Consider the following 16,647-nt stretch of genomic DNA (forward strand, 5'->3'; position numbering starts at 1 on the left):
TTTAGAGTCCTGGGTCCAGTTCTAGGCTCCCCAGTGCAAGAAAGATGTAGACAGACTGGAGTGAGCCCAGTGAAGTGCCAAGAAGGGGCTGGAGCATCTGTCATTTGGGGAGAGGCTGAGAGAGTGAGGACAGTTCAGCCTCGAGAAGAGAAGGCTCAGGGGGATCTTAGCAGTGTGTATGAACACCTGGAGGCAGGGTGCAAAGAGATGGAGCCGGACTCTTTTCAATGGTCCCCAGTGAAAGGGCAAAGGGCAGTGGGCACAAATAAATACAGAAAATTCCACTTAATTTTTTTTTTTTTAATCGTGATGGTGATCAGACACTGGAACAGGTTGCCCAGAGAGGCTGGGGAGTCCTGGGAGACATTTGAAACCCAGCTGGACACAGTCCTGAGAGCCTGCTCTAGGTGACCCTGCTTTGAGCAGGGTTTTGGACTAGCTAGTCTCCAGGGACCTTCCAACCTCAGCTGGTGTTTTTTTGTGATTTTGTCTTGTTTTGCTCTGGCCTTTTGTCCAAATCTCTTCTGCTCAGTCCCAGGACCTGATCCTCAGGCCCAGACTCCTTGGTTGAACCAAGCTCAGCCTTTCTTGCTCTTCATCCATTTGATTCATAGACAAGCATCCATATGTACCTCACATCTTACAATTCTCCCTTAATTCAAATACTACCTTCACCCATGCACTTCCTTTTTAATCAGTCTCAGCCTTTCTGTCTCTGCTCCCAAAACTGTTTCCCCATGTCCTTCTTCCGAAATCCTACTTAGTTCTGTCCCATCCTCTTCGTATCTATGCTCCCAAATCCAACCAGAATAAAACCACACTGGTGTTAGAGATATACCTGGACTGTGCTTGAACTTGTCCTCATGTATATTTTTATAATATTTCAATAGTTACTAACCCAGAGGCCTTATCCACTCACCAGCTTTATGTATTTTAGTAGGAGAAGGATATAATTCATTGCTACCATATTTTGTGACATCATATCATGGGCACACCACACCATTTGTACAGTGCACAATCTGTACACCATTTTTTATGAACATGATGATTGCATTAAAAGTGCTTTGTACAAATACAGTTTAAGTCCCTTCCTATACAGGAATAGGTGCACAGACAGGAACCTTTGTACCCGTGCAGACAGACAGTACAGTAAAAGTAGCACAGCAGAAATACACCTGATTTATAGTAGAAGGTTAAGAGCTGTGAAAACCAGATTTATGGCCTTCATGAAACAGTCATGCTGAAATACATTGGGATTTTACCTACATTGGTCATAGGTGCAGAAGAACAAACCCAAATATGTCAAATGTGACAAGTAGGATGTGGATCTCCACTTTGCAAACTGTCTGGAAGAAACAGATAAGTCACTTTTAACTCTGATTACTACACTTCCATGTTTAGCTATCACAGCTCTTTCTAGGTTTATTTCCTGGTTTTAGTTTATCCATTAAATTCTTTCTTTTCCTACATAGGGGTAAAGTGCTGAGAGAGCTAAAGGCCTTGTAATATTGGAGTATATTTTCATTATACACACAGCCTGAGTAGTAAGTTTAAAGTGATCTATGTATCAGGTAAAACAAGCCCTCAACCCTCTGTGAAGACATTCATTAAAGGCTTTTGGGTTTGTTTTGGACATTTTGTTTGCTGTTATTTAGCTTCTGCTTCTGGGGCACTATTTGGTGAAGGACACAAGACACTACTGCAAGGCACTATTGTGAGGAGGACACAACCAGTGCGATGGTGTGATGGTCACTAACAAGCTTTCTTCAGACTAGGTCCTAGTCCTGGGCAGATAATAGTTAATGGTCTTTCCAGTGTAAACTAACAGAGTGACCACTGATGGAAGCAGGTGAGAGGACCGGGGCGCTGTGGCTGCCTTTCTCTGGCAGCGCACAGCCCTCCCAGACCCTGCTGCTGTGTTTCCATTGCATCTCAAGTCCGCACTCCCTCCCTGCATATGCAGCCTTTGATCAAACTGGCTTTGGACAGAAACCAGAAAATGCTGTCTCACTGAAAACTGAAATAAATAAATAGGAGGGGTCCTCTCTGCTGGAGCTGTCTCCCTCAGGATTTGGGGATATAAAAACTCCAGCTGTTTGATGGACCTCCAAGAGCACTGGCCCTTCTCTGCTCCACAAATCACAGAGCTGTCCACGCAAGCATCTGTCTCCAGGTCAGGCTCATTCCAAAGATCCTGTGGGAAGAGAAAATTCTTTCTCACCACCATCCCCAAATCAGTCTGGTTTAAAAAAAGAACTTATTTCCCCAGACTAAAAATGACTACGGAGAGCTGTTGTCTCCATAGGATGCTGCAATGTTATGGGGTTTATTTTAAGGAGGGATCAAGTTGTTTTCCACTTCCTAAAGCATCGTTATAGAGAAGACAGAGTGAGACTGTCTCCAGAGGTGTACATCTAAAGGATGAGAGGCAATGAACATAAGATGCAACATGGGAAATTCTGACTGAATGTAAGGAAAAAATGTTCATGAAGTGGTTAAGCACCGGAGCAGGCAGTGGCTGTGAAATCCCCATCCTTGGAGGTTTTCAGAAGGTGACCAAACAAGACCCTGGGCAAGCTGATGTAACTCTGAAGCAACTCCTGTTCTGAGCAGAGGATTGTACTATATGACCTCTAGAGGTCCTCTCCAAACTAATTTACGAATTGATGATATAGAGGCTGATATCTAGTGGCACAAGCTGACCCAAGCACAGAGAATAGCTATGGAGGGGGGCAAAAAAGTGACAACAGCAGATTGCATAAACTGTCTAAAATAAGGCTGTGAACCACTCGTACCCTCAGTGCGGCCAAGCATGTTTGCATTAAATTGCAATATGCCTTCTTCCCATTTTAATCAGGATTTTGTTGGTAATTTGTTTTATCACTGCATGAATTGTAATGAATTCTAACCCAAATGAAGGATCCAATTTAATACTGATTACTGGTGACTGATGAGATAAATTCATCTGATTTTAGTTGAATATTTCACCTGCAATGCTCCCTTCATTTGTCTGTTGACACAGACTGCACACCAAAATGTCAGGCAGTCAGACAGGAGTGTGGGGAGGTGTTCTGGGGTAAATTTCTGTGACCTAAAAAATCCTCGGATTCCCAGCATGAGGATTAGTGATTAATGGCTAATGATTAACTTAGTGATTCAGCTTAGCCTTAATGATAAATGAAAAGCTTCTCTTGAACAGCTCATGCCTTATCATTTTTTTCATGATGAGAACTTAAATTTGTCTACATTAATTTAAGAGCAATTAGGACTGGCTCACAACTAACAGGGCTTCAGCATTCAGCCAGGAAAAGCTTTAAATTTTTCACATATGGGGCTTTGGGCAGAGATTGGCTTGTGTTCCCAGGTTTGCATACCCCTTGCTCAAACTGCATTGCCTTTGTGCCTAATCCCCAGGAGACGTGAATTGCTACAAGCACTCCAGCTCGGCATGCAGCTTTCCTTCAGCCAGATCTGGATCAGTTCTCTGTCTCGGATGCCTACACAGCTGTTTGACATGGGGATGCAGTTTGGGGCTCCCGAGGCACTGCCATCAATGATAGCACCCCATAAAGCAAACAGACCCCACATGTGTTCTCATAGTCCTAAGGTCTCATTAATGATACTTTTTTTTAATGTAGATAATAGGCAAAATTGTGCTTGTGACTGTACCTGCGCTGCCGGTTTCCTGGCAGAGGGTAGCGTTGGTGACAGACTACATTTCCCAGGAGTCTGTTGCGCAGGAGTCTCTTGTGTCACTGCACAAGGACCTTGCAGCTCTGTGGGAAGCACTGGGGCTGCTGCGGTTCCTGGCGCTGGCATTGGAGAAACATGACCTTCAGCAATTTGTCTCCTAAACGACCCAGAACAGAGCTGAGCTAGGGTCTGCTTTTGCTCCAGACCCTCGCAGGGTGGCTGGTTAGCCTTCTTTCATGTTAGACGCTAGATGTCACCTGCAGAAGAAGAGAAGAGCTTACCTCTTCCAGAGAGATGGCCCCGAGCCAGCAAATTCGCTCTGTCAGCCTCTGCAGCGGCTGTGGCAGAACTAGGTACAACTCACCGTGATTTTCTGAGAGGGAAGGGGGTCAAAATTTACTTACGGGGGGCAGGGGGAACTTCCATCCCCAGAAGCCTCGTTTCTTGGTGTTCGCTCTTGGGTTTTCCGCTCCAGCAAATCTGTTCGTTCCAGTCTGCTTGTCATGACTTTTCAATAATTTCAGCCTCACAAGTGTTTTATGCCACCTGACTGTGGCTGGAGGGAGGGTTCTATCTTTGCCTCCGAAACTGAAGGGCTGCAGTCATTAACACAGAGCAGTTGTGACTAATTTAAGCTTTGCGCTTGCTGGATTTCTTGCCTAAGTTAGTAGCAAGGGGCTGACTTCTTCAGGAATTTGCTTTTCATAGTTAATGCACGTTAATCAAAGAAAAATTGAATCTTACGTTTCTGGTTACAACAGAGATGTCTGTAAAAATGGAGTATAATAAACTGCTTCCTGAAATGCGGGCAAGAAGCACCCTGGCACCCGCATAGCACTACTTTGTGAACAGTAACTTATTTGGAATATTTCTCTGCATAGTCTATATAATTTCTACAAGCTTTTACAGGCAAATCTGTTGCACTGCTCTAATGATTTGTAACTTCTCAATCTTTGCTAATCTTTAAACATGAATACCAAACTTAACGCACAAATAGTGTGTACATCTGCTGAGGCTTTGAACGGTGACTGTGTTCCCCTAGTGCCTCCGAGTCCTGCTCTGGAAGAACCCTGTAGCATGGTGTGTCGCAGAGGTATTAAACCAAGGACAACCCCTGCTCCTGGGCATTCGCCACCTGAAACAGGCTGGAAAGGTCCATCACCCAGTGAGACACTCCTGGCCTGGAACTGAAATTATGGGCAGCAAATATGTACCCACACTGTTCCAGGAGCAGCCCTGGGAAGCTGAGATCGAGTTGGGCCACTTTCCCTGGCCAACAGTTATTTCAGTGAGAGAAGTAACAGGCTAAACATGATTTTGTGTCTGCATCAGAGAAGCAGCATGTTTTAGGGTGGTTCATATGATAGATGCTCACCTGCATGTGTGTCTGCATTACAATGGCCACTGTGGGGTTGTTCCTGACTGTAACATGTGCTGCCACTTCCCTGGACAGAATTGGAGAGGCCACACGCTCCACAAGAGATTTGACTGATCTTTATTCAGGGGGAGTAACTGGAACAGGATTTTTAATCCAGAGTCTCTTGGAAAGTATGCGTACTGCATAACAAATCTGCAAAAGAAACAAGGGAGAAAGACTTGGTGTTTGCAATGTATTTTGGTTACTCATGCCCAGAGCCACCTTTTAACAGATCTGGACGTGAATCTGCTGTTCTCCACGAATTGCCTGCATCCCCGCTGGGTATGGTCCCTGCTGCCCTGCCTGCTGGTGCTTGCACAGTGCCCTTGGCTGCCTGGCGGAGGGGATTGTGGTGCAGATGTTACCAGCATGGTAGGTCTCCCCACAGCTGCATCTGTAGTCACGTTTGTTCCCTGATTTTTCTTTTCAGTGACATTTCCCCTGGATCTTACAAAAACTCGACTGCAGGTCCAAGGCGAAGCTGCAGTTCATCGCAGTGGAGCTGCTGCCGGCCAGGCAGTCCCTTACCGTGGCATGCTGCGCACTGCAGCTGGCATCGTGCAAGAGGAGGGCTTACGAAAGCTCTGGCAAGGAGCCACGCCAGCTGTCTACCGCCACATAGGTGATTATCTGCTCATGACGGGACAAGTTTGGGTCTTGCCTTCTGTGGCCAACACCCTTTTGGTGTGAGCTTGCCATACCTTTTTGTATTTTAAATATATCTGCGAGGATTTCTTCAGTCTACCCTGCAATCTCACTTTGAAATATATGGGATTCTGGCTGAATATCCTCTCTTCCCTCTCTTGCCTGTTCCTTCACAGCCTTAATCTGGCTTCTGGGAAAACAAAATACAACTTCCCTTTCATCTTTGCAGGAAGGCCTTCAGCACAAGCAGGCACTTAAGAGTCCTCAGAACAATAAACATATTTTATTTGAGGGAAGTGGGGACAGGCTTGGAAAAAAAGATAAGGTTGCAAGCCCTAGGATGAAGAAATGCATTAGTGGTTTGGCCACAGGTAACAGCCTTCTGTGTTTTATTTGGAAATACGGTGACAGCAACAAACCTCAAAAGCACTTGTGGGAGTTTTTGTGCTTGGCACCAGCTGAGAGGGAGGCAACGTGGTTGCGTCTCCTTAGCGTGTGGGCATAAGCCATGCTGCCTCCTGGCAGACGTATGGCTCAGCCAGAGAGACTCTCTGATGCTAAAAAATTCTGGCTCTAGCACTGCTACCAGGCAGCCCCCTCGCTTTCTCCATTTTCATCACAAATGTGAGAGCAGTGACCAGCTGACCCAGGCAAGCTCTGGAGAGTTTTACAAACCAATCTCTTGACCTCTCTCTCACAGTGTGACCTCCAGAAATGGCAGACGCAAGAATCATCTCCTCCTTTTGTTTTCTACAGTGTATTCTGGTGTTCGGATGGTTGCGTACGAACATCTCCGTGACTCCGTGCTTGGCAGGTCTGAGGATGAAAGCTTTCCTTTCTGGTAATGTTGCATATTTGTGCTTTTGCCTGTTTGGGGATTGTCCTTACTGTAGGAGTCCTGAAGCCCTAAAAGCTGTCTTTTCCTCATAGCTCGCCTACCCTAAAGAGGGTAAATATAAAGTAGGGGTTTAAGCACTGATACAGACTTTCTGGTTTTAGTTTCAGGGCAGTATCTTTTCACTCAGCTGGCAACAGGACTAAGAAATATTGAAATAAGCTTCTGAGAGGCTTAACTAGGACCATGATTACTTTAATAAGGATGCTCTACTAAAGAGAGGGAGAAACATGATAAACCACATCGATAGGAGCAGCTGTCCTGGGCTGGCAGGAATTAGCCTGGATGAGAATGGAGGCAGGACAGCTTTCCCATGACTCAAGGTCTGTGATGTAGTGGCAGCTCTTTTATTTCCGTGTGGGCTGGGGGATGTTGGGAAGTGCAGGTGAGTCGTGGCTGACCATACAGCTGGGCTGTTGGAGAAGCTGTGAGCTATTGCACAAACCTGACACCAGCATGAGTAACCGTGGCTAATGCTACAGCAGAGGTTCAGCTGAGCCAAACTGGACTGGCAGTTTGTGCTCTGCTCAGCTCCAAGGTCACCCGGGACCTCGATTAGCTCCACATGAAGCTATGCTTTGTTGCTTTGGTCAAGCATTGGAACGGGCTGTCCGGGGAGGTGGTGGAGTCACCATCATTGGAAGTGTTCAAAAAACGTGTGCACGTGGCACTTCAGGACATGGTTTAGGGGGCTTGGTGGTGTTGGGTTGATGGTTGGACTTGATGATCTTGAAGGTCTTTTCCAACCTTAATGATTCTGTGATTCTGTGAAGTGTGAGGACACATTTCCAAAGGTACTATGTACATGGCAAATATCCTCTGGAGCTTTGCAGAAAAGAAGTGAGGAGTGGTACATGTCAGATTGCCAGCTGTTGGAGGGGTGGGTCCTGTTACATGTTGTCCAGCAGCAGTATGGCAACACTTTGCTGTTTTGCTGCTCGCCATACTGCCTGGGTAAGAAATTATTATGCCATTGGATTAATGGGGACTGTAAGAACAGGCAGGTTTGCTGATTCTAGTGGTGTATTTTAGCCCAAGAAATGGAAATTTCCTGGCTACTGAAGAGGCAGACTGTGAAGGAAAAGACACTATTTTGTTCCTGTGTTTATGGCAGATGTCAGCCTAAGTTAAATCTGTGCATCCTTCCCTAGGAGGCAAATGATCCCTATAAAGAGCAAACCCAAAGTGTTTTGGAAGTTGAATTCAGCAACAGTTAAATCTCACTCAGTCCCTTTTTTGACAATGCAAGCAGTATATAGCCACAGAATTAACACTTAGCCTGTGGGGAATGAAGCAGATTTCTGTGTAAATTTTGCAAAATTTGGTAATTTCTGATTGTCAAATTCTGATTGTTAAAATGTCAGTAATGTACTTTTATAATCATATACAGTATCATATCCAACCAAGTATTTTATTCCAAAATCAAATCTTGGATCCAAAATGTAACTATTTCTAGGATGGGATTTATAAAATTTAATACAAAATATTTGTCATGCCTGACACTATGGGAAGAGAGAACTAAGGATAATACTGAAATTTCTGGTTCTACTAAAATTAGTCGAACCAAAAAATTAATGCAACTCATCTAGCAGCAATGGAATATAAAGAAAAGTTTTACATATCAGCAAGCAGTTTAAAGTTTTAGATTGACATTCAGTTATTATAATATATGGAGCACCATCCCTTACCTGTGTACCTTGCCATCCTCCCTGTAAACCTTACACGGGGACCATAATGTAACCTGGAGAGGAAGCAGAGCATCTTGGTTATCTATAATAACTTGATTTTTTTTCCCCAGGTAAGTTCTTTAATGCTTTCTTAAAATTGACATAAGTATTATTGACTACCTTAACTACCTGCAGTCACCACAGTTACTACCTTAACTTTGGCTGTTAGTATAAGGAATAACCATTTACACTTGTTTCATGTGGGTCGTGCTGCTGAACTCTTCAGCTCAAGCACTGCAATTTGTGAAGATTTTCAGTGTATTCTGGAGCACATTTTTTTTCCCGTTTGGCAGGAAAGCTGTAGTTGGAGGCATGTCTGCAGGTGCCATTGGACAGTTTTTTGCCAGCCCGACTGACTTGGTGAAGGTGCAGATGCAGATGGAAGGAAAAAGGAAGCTGGAAGGAAAGCCGTTACGGTCAGTTCCTCTCGAAGCTGGTGGTTTTTCCTGTTAATGATTACTCTTTGGCCCAGGGTGTCATTGTGTCTGTTTTCTGCCACCTCCTCCCCTCAGCTGCTGGGAGCCCTTTCGGGGGAAGAGCAGTGCCTGGGAGGCACGCAATGGCTCTGAGTGCTCCAGGCAGTGGAGAGGGTGGAAGATCCAAGGCTTCCTCCATATTCCATTTATACTCGCCTTCCTTATTCTGATGTATGGGTCCCAGAGACCACAAACCATCGCGCATCCTACATGTGCAGCGTGTCCATGCCAGCACTCTGCCGGGGGAGGGAAGGGTGCTTTCTGAAGACGGGAAGCTGGAAGAAAGAATGGGGGAAATGGCTCATACAGGATACACAGGCATAGAGAATGGCTGGGTCGCCTGCAGACAGCAGGGCTCAAGACCCTCCTGCAGATACCAGGACACACAGCTCATTGCATCCAGAACTCCTGGCATTGTTTGGTGTCTTGTACATTTAGTATTGCAACCCAGCTGTGGGATCAAAGGGTCGTCTGTCGTTAGCAACCAGATTGCTGCTTAGCAGGGAAATCGGTATGTCTGGTAAAATACTGCGGTATGAAAGTCAAAGATGGATCCAGAAACGGATCAAAAAAATGGATCTGGAGGGCCAGATCCTTGCAGGTATAAACTATGGTTCCTGTGTGAGGATCTAGCAAAGCAAAGGGCTGGAATATGCAAAGATTTCTCCATCGCTGGGCTCTCTACCTACTAGCTGCTTATTTATTTCAGGTTTCGAGGAGTGCACCATGCATTTATGAAGATCCTGTCCGAAGGAGGAATACGGGGCCTTTGGGCTGGATGGGTGCCAAATGTCCAGAGAGCTGCCCTGGTGAACATGGGAGGTAAATTTCATAAATTGGTCTGCAGCGCTTAAGGCTGCATGTAAGCTTTAAGAAAGGAGACGTCAGCTACTCCCCTGGTCTTTGTCTCTTGGTTATCTACACTGGTGACCTGTTTGAAGCGCACTGCAGGTGACTTCTGCCTTGAGCGTTTTGTTCTTGTCAAAATCAAGTTGCTTAAAAATCACTGTCTGTGCCTGAGCCTGAGGGATGCTGAGCTGGGAACTGAGGGGGTCCCGCAGAGAGCAGAGCAGGGACATCGCCAGCCACAACCCAGCCCCCTGATGCCTAAGCAAGACCCTAAGAATGGGGCAGAAGACAACAAAGGAAGTCAGGTTTCACCAAGGTCCAGATCCTCAAGAAAGTGTGTAGTGATGAGGCAGGTCTGAGGCCAAGCCAGCATCAGGGCTGGTGAGGGTCAGAGTCAGCCCAGTGATCACTGGCAGGTCCGTGGTGATAAAACAGGTCCAAGGTTGAGCTAGAGAGACAGTCCATGGGTCAGTATCCAGATCAACAAGGTCCACAGCCCAGACACGGTATGATGGAGCTGCAGACAAGTACACCTGCAGTGTAGTCCAGGGAGGTACTGTGGGTTATAGGGTGAAATGGCGGCCTGAATGCTTGGCTTATCCAAGAAGCACTCACACTTCCCACATATAGATAGAGCTTTCCTGTGTCTCTGCAAAACTGCTAGGATATGTTGGATGGTCTTTGCTCTCCTTCCTCAGGTTCTGTTTGTAAAGTAAGCAGGGAGATGTCTTTGGCAGTGAAAGACACTGCCTGCCGAGTTCCCACCATAAATACTTGCTCTGTGCTTGGCACATATTATAGCATTGCCTTGGCAATTTTTTTCTTTTGGACACTTGATTTTCTTTGGCATGATGGCTACTAATTTGTAGGTCATTCAGCACTGGGTTATGTTAGCAGCATGATCAAAAAATATCTTTGAAGGTAGAAAATGAGAGGTGGTGCAAGCTTACACCTTGCTAAGCAGCCGCAAAGGAATCACTGGATGGATAATGTTTGCAGCAGGAGCTGTTAAATGAGTGGTATAGAATGACTGTTAATTAAGGTATGTCTCCATATACAACATTAATGTGCAGTCTGGCATGTAAACTTAAACAAGCAAACTCTTTTACAAGTGGAAAATGATCTCCACTGGGTACGTTTGGGCTGTAAATCACTACAAAGAGCTGGGAGGGTCATCCTGGTTAGTAGGCTGAGCTCTTAAGTTTTTGGGTCAGGACACTGGAAATGTAACCCAGATCTGCTGTTAACTTTCAGATCCCTGCCTTTCATTCAGATCCCCAGATGCCATAACTCATGTCTGCTTTCAGATAAACATGATAGAACTTCCGTAACATCATCTACTTTTTCTGTCTAATGTTTCTAACATTTTTATAACATTTGCACAGACGTGGGAGAGGTAGAACTGTTCTTATTGTGACACTTCTGAGTTTGGTTAATGAGTGATTTTGCAGGATTTTCCATTCGGGATGCATTTTATCATTTTTAGGGTACATCAGAGAAGACACTAGTGAAAGGGAGCATGTACTCACATGCCTAATGACAGGACTTAGATCCTACAACCGTCTTCAGAAACTGGGGGCAGAATGCTAGCTGTGCCAATGGAAGGAGCTGCACTGCAAATTTAGGTCTTGCCAAGCCTCCATCCTATGTCAGTAATGAAACAACATTTACTTCTGACAATGATGATTTTTCTCATTATCCTCTTTGCAGACCTGACCACTTATGACTCAGTGAAACACTTTTTGCTTCTGAACACGCCGCTTGTGGACAACAGTGTGACTCACAGTATTTCCAGGTGCCGTATTCCCCAATTACCCCTTTTCTGCTGCGCAGTATTTCCAGCCTCGCTGTCTGAATCTGCATGACCTCTCTGGGCCAGCAGAAGCCCCTAGTCTTTGGCCATGATACTGCTGCTAAAATGCTTTTTTTTTTTTTTTTGGCCCGAGAGGATGTCATTGTACAAAAGACACAAGAGAAAGGATGCAACCATTGCTACAAAACTGCCCTCACTAGAAGTGCCTTGCTGATGCATTTAAACACCTTTGCTCTCATCTGTGAGAACACAGGAATTTTCACTTTTCTAGTATCGCTACTATTTTATCCAATTTAGTTTTAATTTTGGCAAAGAGTAAGGATGAGCAACATAACCCCTGCAGACCAACCTCTTTCACTTAAATTATGAAGAAATCTGCTTTAGATAAACAGTATCATCAATTGTCTATTGTGGGTCCTTTATCCCTGCCTCAGAACTGCACACAGAGGTGAGGGCAGCTGACGCTGGGAGAACACCTGAGCAAGCCTTCTCCCAAATCAAGTTTATGTTATGAGGTATAACTCATGATTTTATGATAACTGTTTTAATATCCCTATTATTAGAACTGGAATCATGATGCTTAAATCATCATGCTAAATCTTAGTTTCTTCTTTTAAGTATCTGTTGCTGTTGACAGTTGCTGTTCTGGCCTGGTAGCCGCTGTTCTGGGAACTCCTGCTGACGTGGTCAAAACCCGGATAATGAACCAGCCGAGAGATAAGCAAGGCAGGTACGGACACTTCGCAGACCGACTTTTCAGTAGAAAATTGAAACCCTGAGTCTCACTGATTTCACTGGGAGTGAAGTGCTAGGTTTCTAATTTGCTCTTCATCTTCTTATAAGGAAGAAATTTTTCACCATGAGAGTGGTGAAACCCTGGCCCAGGTTGCCCAGAGAGGTGGTAGATGCCCCAGCCCTGGAAACATTGGAGGTCAGGTTGGTTGGGGCTCTGAGCAACCTGATCTAGTTGAAAATGTCTCTGCTCATTGGGACCTTTAAAGGTCCCTTCCAACCCAAACTATTCTATGATTTTATGATCTTTTTGACGACCATTTTACTGATTTAGGAAGTGTCTGAGGGGCATTGTTGTGATGGCCACCCTGTTAGTCCAGTAGGTTTCCATTCTGATTAGACTCCAGTAAGCTTCCAAAAGAGCTCTTCCTTGAACAAAATTATCAGATACAGGTTATTTTTCAGTGGGGATGTTTTTTTTTTAAATTGTGTCTTTGTAATCCTAACGCTATTTCTTCTTCTTGCACATTGCTAGAGGTCTGCTGTATAAGTCTTCCGTGGACTGCTTGATTCAAACTGTGCAGGGTGAAGGGTTTATGTCTCTATACAAAGGCTTTATACCAACCTGGATGCGAATGGTAAGTACGTTTTGACTGTCTTTACAAGACAATTGAACAATGTGGCATTAAAATGTAAGGAGTTCTTTCTGTGTCAACACTTTTTCAAAACTGTTTATGTCTATTTGTTTTAACAGCAGTTAGCATAATTGGATGCCGTGTCACTTCCCCCATACTACCTCTTGCACCTCTTTAATTTGGAGAATGCTGTCCTGCTTAATTGCCAGTGATTTTCCTTGCTCTTTTTATAATTTCAGGCTCCCTCCTTTCTCTCTCCCTCCAGATCTCCATCGTTCCTTTCTTACTCCCAACCCTTGACCCACTTTGCACCCCTTGTACTGTCATTCCTCCTTCTCCCCGATAAAAGAATTGCTTTATTACTCCTCCATCCTGGGTCTCTCTTTTGCCCCTCTTGTATTCAGGCTGGCGGCTGTTGCCTGCATACTGCTGGGCCGTTAAATCTACATCCATACAATTAAGCCAAGCAGCACAGGGAGCTGTTGTAGCTCCTGTTCCCAGCTGGAGCCTGGGAACTGGAACTCAGTGATCTATACTGTTATTTTGGGCTAGGGACAATCCCCAATAGCAAATTCAGATGTGACTACCTTTTTTTTTTTTTTTTGTCTATAAGAATTTAACATTATGGCTACGTCTACACTCTGCCAGCTGGCTTCAAGGTCTTTACACTATTTAAATTACCAGATTGAGCACTATGATCGAAGGCAAAAGGCTTCCTTCTCTAATTTAACAGCACAACAGTGTCCAGCAGCCTCTGTAAAAGCAATTACAGGAAGGTTCTGCTCAGTCCTCTGAGCCACAGCACATTCAGTATCGACGGGGTCTTTGCGAGTTTACTACTCGCAACTTCCATGGAACATATGCCAACTTAGATTTCCCAAAGACTTGTAATTTTGGGAATGTTTAATGGGTGTTTCAGAGGAGCAGCAAAAGGTATTTCCTAGGCACAATTAGCCTTTTGCCAAATACCAATCTATTGCTCTAACAAAAAAAGCCAACAAACAAGCCAACAAAAAATCTCAACTAAATGGGTGCAGGATACAAATTTTATGCAAGGAAAACCATATAATCCCTTTAAAAATTTTTTTGAAATCATTCAGCCTGAAGTAGCCCCCCAGCATGAAACATTTCAGGTCAAACATTTATGCGTTTGCAAGCTCAAAAATAAAGTTTTAGGTGTTTTGTGAAGGACTGGGTAGCCCTAACCATATGCAACGCTATGATTTTTGTATGAAAGACATAATATGAGATTGAGCTTAAGAATGCAATTTTTAAGAGAAGACAGTTTAATCTAGTGTGGTTTTTTAATTGGGTCACTTCTGTTTTAAGCCTCTAATTTCAGTGTTTGCTTTCACAGGCTCCTTGGTCACTGGTATTCTGGCTTACGTATGAACAAATCAGAAGGATCTGTGGAGTTAGTTCTTTTTAAAATCGTGAAACCACTTCAATATTCACAAAACAAAGAAAAATTGGAAAGATGAATTCTCATTCCACAAGGCATCCTGACCCTACAGGAAACTAACTCATTTAGGAGATTGGCGGTAGGATCACACGGATAGGTTGCTGCTCCAAATCCAGTCCTTACTGGTTAGGAGTAGTCATGACTTAAGGATACTGTTTGCTTGTCAGACTGCTATATGAAATTTGAAGTCATCCACAAGATAAAATTGTCACAATAATACTTCAATTGGCAGCCAGCATCAGCTTTCTGAAATAGTAAACAGAGGTAAAAAAAAAATCTACCAAGCATGCAGAATATAATACTGTTTGCTTGTTTGATAATAGAGATGGTTCCTATTGTTAAGGACAAAAGCAGGTTGAACAATGCAGCACTGAACATCTTCTATGGTTAAGCAGTCTACAAAATTATTTAGGAATTTTTGTTATAACATTTGCACATACATAAAGAACTACCTCTCATTAGTTTGATGCTTCAGCAAACCAAGCCTGTAGTGCTAGTAACTTAAAAAGATTAAAGCAGTTTACCTGATTTCAAATTTGCTTTACACAAAAGGTGGAAGGGGTTGTGTTCCTCTTACTTCACAGAGACAGCCTGACCTCTTCACTCAGCCATTTGAGTAACATCCATGACTGAAATGCAATTCTCTACCTGGGAAATCAAAAGCCTAGTTCACTGTGTCCCTCTTGAAGGACTAATAATACACACACTGTCCATAGGACTGAACTGAACTGCTTGTTCTTTGACAGCCTCAGTGCTGACACAGCAAACTGGGTCATTAAGGTACCACTTTTCCATGGAAATACACACTCTGCCCATTTTAAACCTGGGTGGAAATATAATGTTCTCTTCAAAAACACAAAATGTTTAAATATGAGTGATTTATTTTTTTAAAACTTAAAGCTTTCCGGATTTCATAGGAAAGGGGACTGCTGCTGTTTGTCACTAGGCTTATCTTTGGCAATCAGATAGCAAAAATGCAGTATAAAAGCAATCATAATGTAGATGGAACAAAGGTGGCCTTGATTTAGCAGTAATTAGTAGTGAAATGACTGTACAAGACTTAGTTCTCTGAGTACATACTCAGGATTTCTTCTAGACTGGTCTTTGCAACTAGTATCTTCAATGTGCCAATTTCTGATTAAATACACTTTGGGTGTCAGCTTGGCTTGCACTTGTACTTTTTTTTTTTGTATTATAGATCTGTCGTGGTTGCATGCATTTGGGTGTGTGATTCCAGCTTGGAAAAAAATCATCCTTATTAGAGGGTCAGAAGTTTTTGTTTGAATAAATATTGTTATTTTTCTAGTTGTCAGCCTGAGAAACTAATCTGAGATCTTTCCTTCTTGCACACCATCACCAGCAATTATAAACCAGCAGTCAAAGCTGCTGCTTCGGTTACATCCCAAGTGGTGCTGCCTGCAATCCCGTTACTCAGATCACCTGGATGTTGGATATGCAGAAGTACCTGATCTATTGAGATAGAAAAAGTAATTTTAGAAGTCTTGTAATGAAAAACTGTTTTAATAAAGCTCTTTTTTTTTTGACCATGAAACACTCAAGAGATTCGCAACAGTGCCAATTCCTAGTATTTTGTACTGAAATATAAATAAATAATTTGAGTAGCAAAACTTGCCACTTTCTGCATTACTAGTGTTTTGTAATTCCAAGTTTTTCAAGCAGAAGTTTTTACCCTATGAAGCACTTGGCCACGCTTATTTAGACTTACCAACTTCAGTTTCAGAAGCCAAGAATTAGCCCAAGGATGGCACTGAGGTTCCTGGGCTGGACTCTCCTGTGGTCTAAGAAAAAGGCTCACTGAAGTCCTGGGTCTTCCTCTTCCTCACACCTCCACCTCTGACCATTGTCCCTAAAGGCTGGAAAGCAAGCCCCATCAAAACCTCAGAGGTCTGCCTGGGAAAAGGGGGGCGAAAACAGGGAGGAATCACATGCTTGCAGAGCTGAACAGATGAAATGGAGCAGAGTGGCAGAGCTGGAAGGGGCCACCAAATAGAGCACCCGCATTTGCCGTTTCCCGAAGCCCTGAGAGGCGGTTCTTGCCTGCAGCCTCCCCATGCATAGGCAGACTGCACCGGACGCTGCCGTCCCTCAGCCTGCTGTCACCCTTCCCGTGCTGCAGACGGCTGAGCCAGCCAGGACTTGGCACTGGCAGTTGTCCCACGCCACGGGTTGCCTCAGACGGAGGGCGCAGATCGGATGGTGACAGGCGGCGGGCGGCCTCTACCTCAGGCGCTGAAGAAGTCAGAGGCGGGCTTGTGGCAGGGCCTCACTGCCGGCGTAGGGGC

At 44.2% G+C, this 16,647-nt stretch overlaps 1 protein-coding gene across 1 annotated transcript; it reads left to right on the forward strand.

Annotated features, from left to right (window-relative positions):
• Positions 1 to 3,824: 3,824 nt before the first annotated feature.
• On the forward strand, positions 3,825 to 14,311 carry SLC25A27 (solute carrier family 25, member 27). Its single transcript, XM_010282751.1, has 9 exons — positions 3,825 to 4,046; positions 5,541 to 5,732; positions 6,512 to 6,596; positions 8,671 to 8,793; positions 9,563 to 9,675; positions 11,413 to 11,497; positions 12,153 to 12,245; positions 12,783 to 12,885; positions 14,240 to 14,311. Exons 1-9 carry the CDS (start codon positions 3,944 to 3,946, stop codon positions 14,309 to 14,311), a joined length of 969 nt encoding a protein of 322 aa, XP_010281053.1. The 5' UTR covers positions 3,825 to 3,943.
• Positions 14,312 to 16,647: the final 2,336 nt, after the last annotated feature.

This window comes from Phaethon lepturus, unplaced genomic scaffold (assembly GCF_000687285.1).
Source record: "Phaethon lepturus isolate BGI_N335 unplaced genomic scaffold, ASM68728v1 scaffold7322, whole genome shotgun sequence".
Classification (NCBI taxonomy): domain Eukaryota; kingdom Metazoa; phylum Chordata; class Aves; order Phaethontiformes; family Phaethontidae; genus Phaethon; species Phaethon lepturus.

Coding starts and splice junctions, on each gene's coding strand:
- SLC25A27 (XM_010282751.1), top strand. CDS start 3,944: ATGTCACCTGCAGAAGAAGAGAAGAGCTTACCTCTTCCAGAGAGATGG. Junction 12,246..12,782: donor CCGAGAGATAAGCAAGGCAG/GTACGGACACTT, acceptor GCACATTGCTAG/AGGTCTGCTGTATAAGTCTT. Junction 12,886..14,239: donor TACCAACCTGGATGCGAATG/GTAAGTACGTTT, acceptor TTGCTTTCACAG/GCTCCTTGGTCACTGGTATT.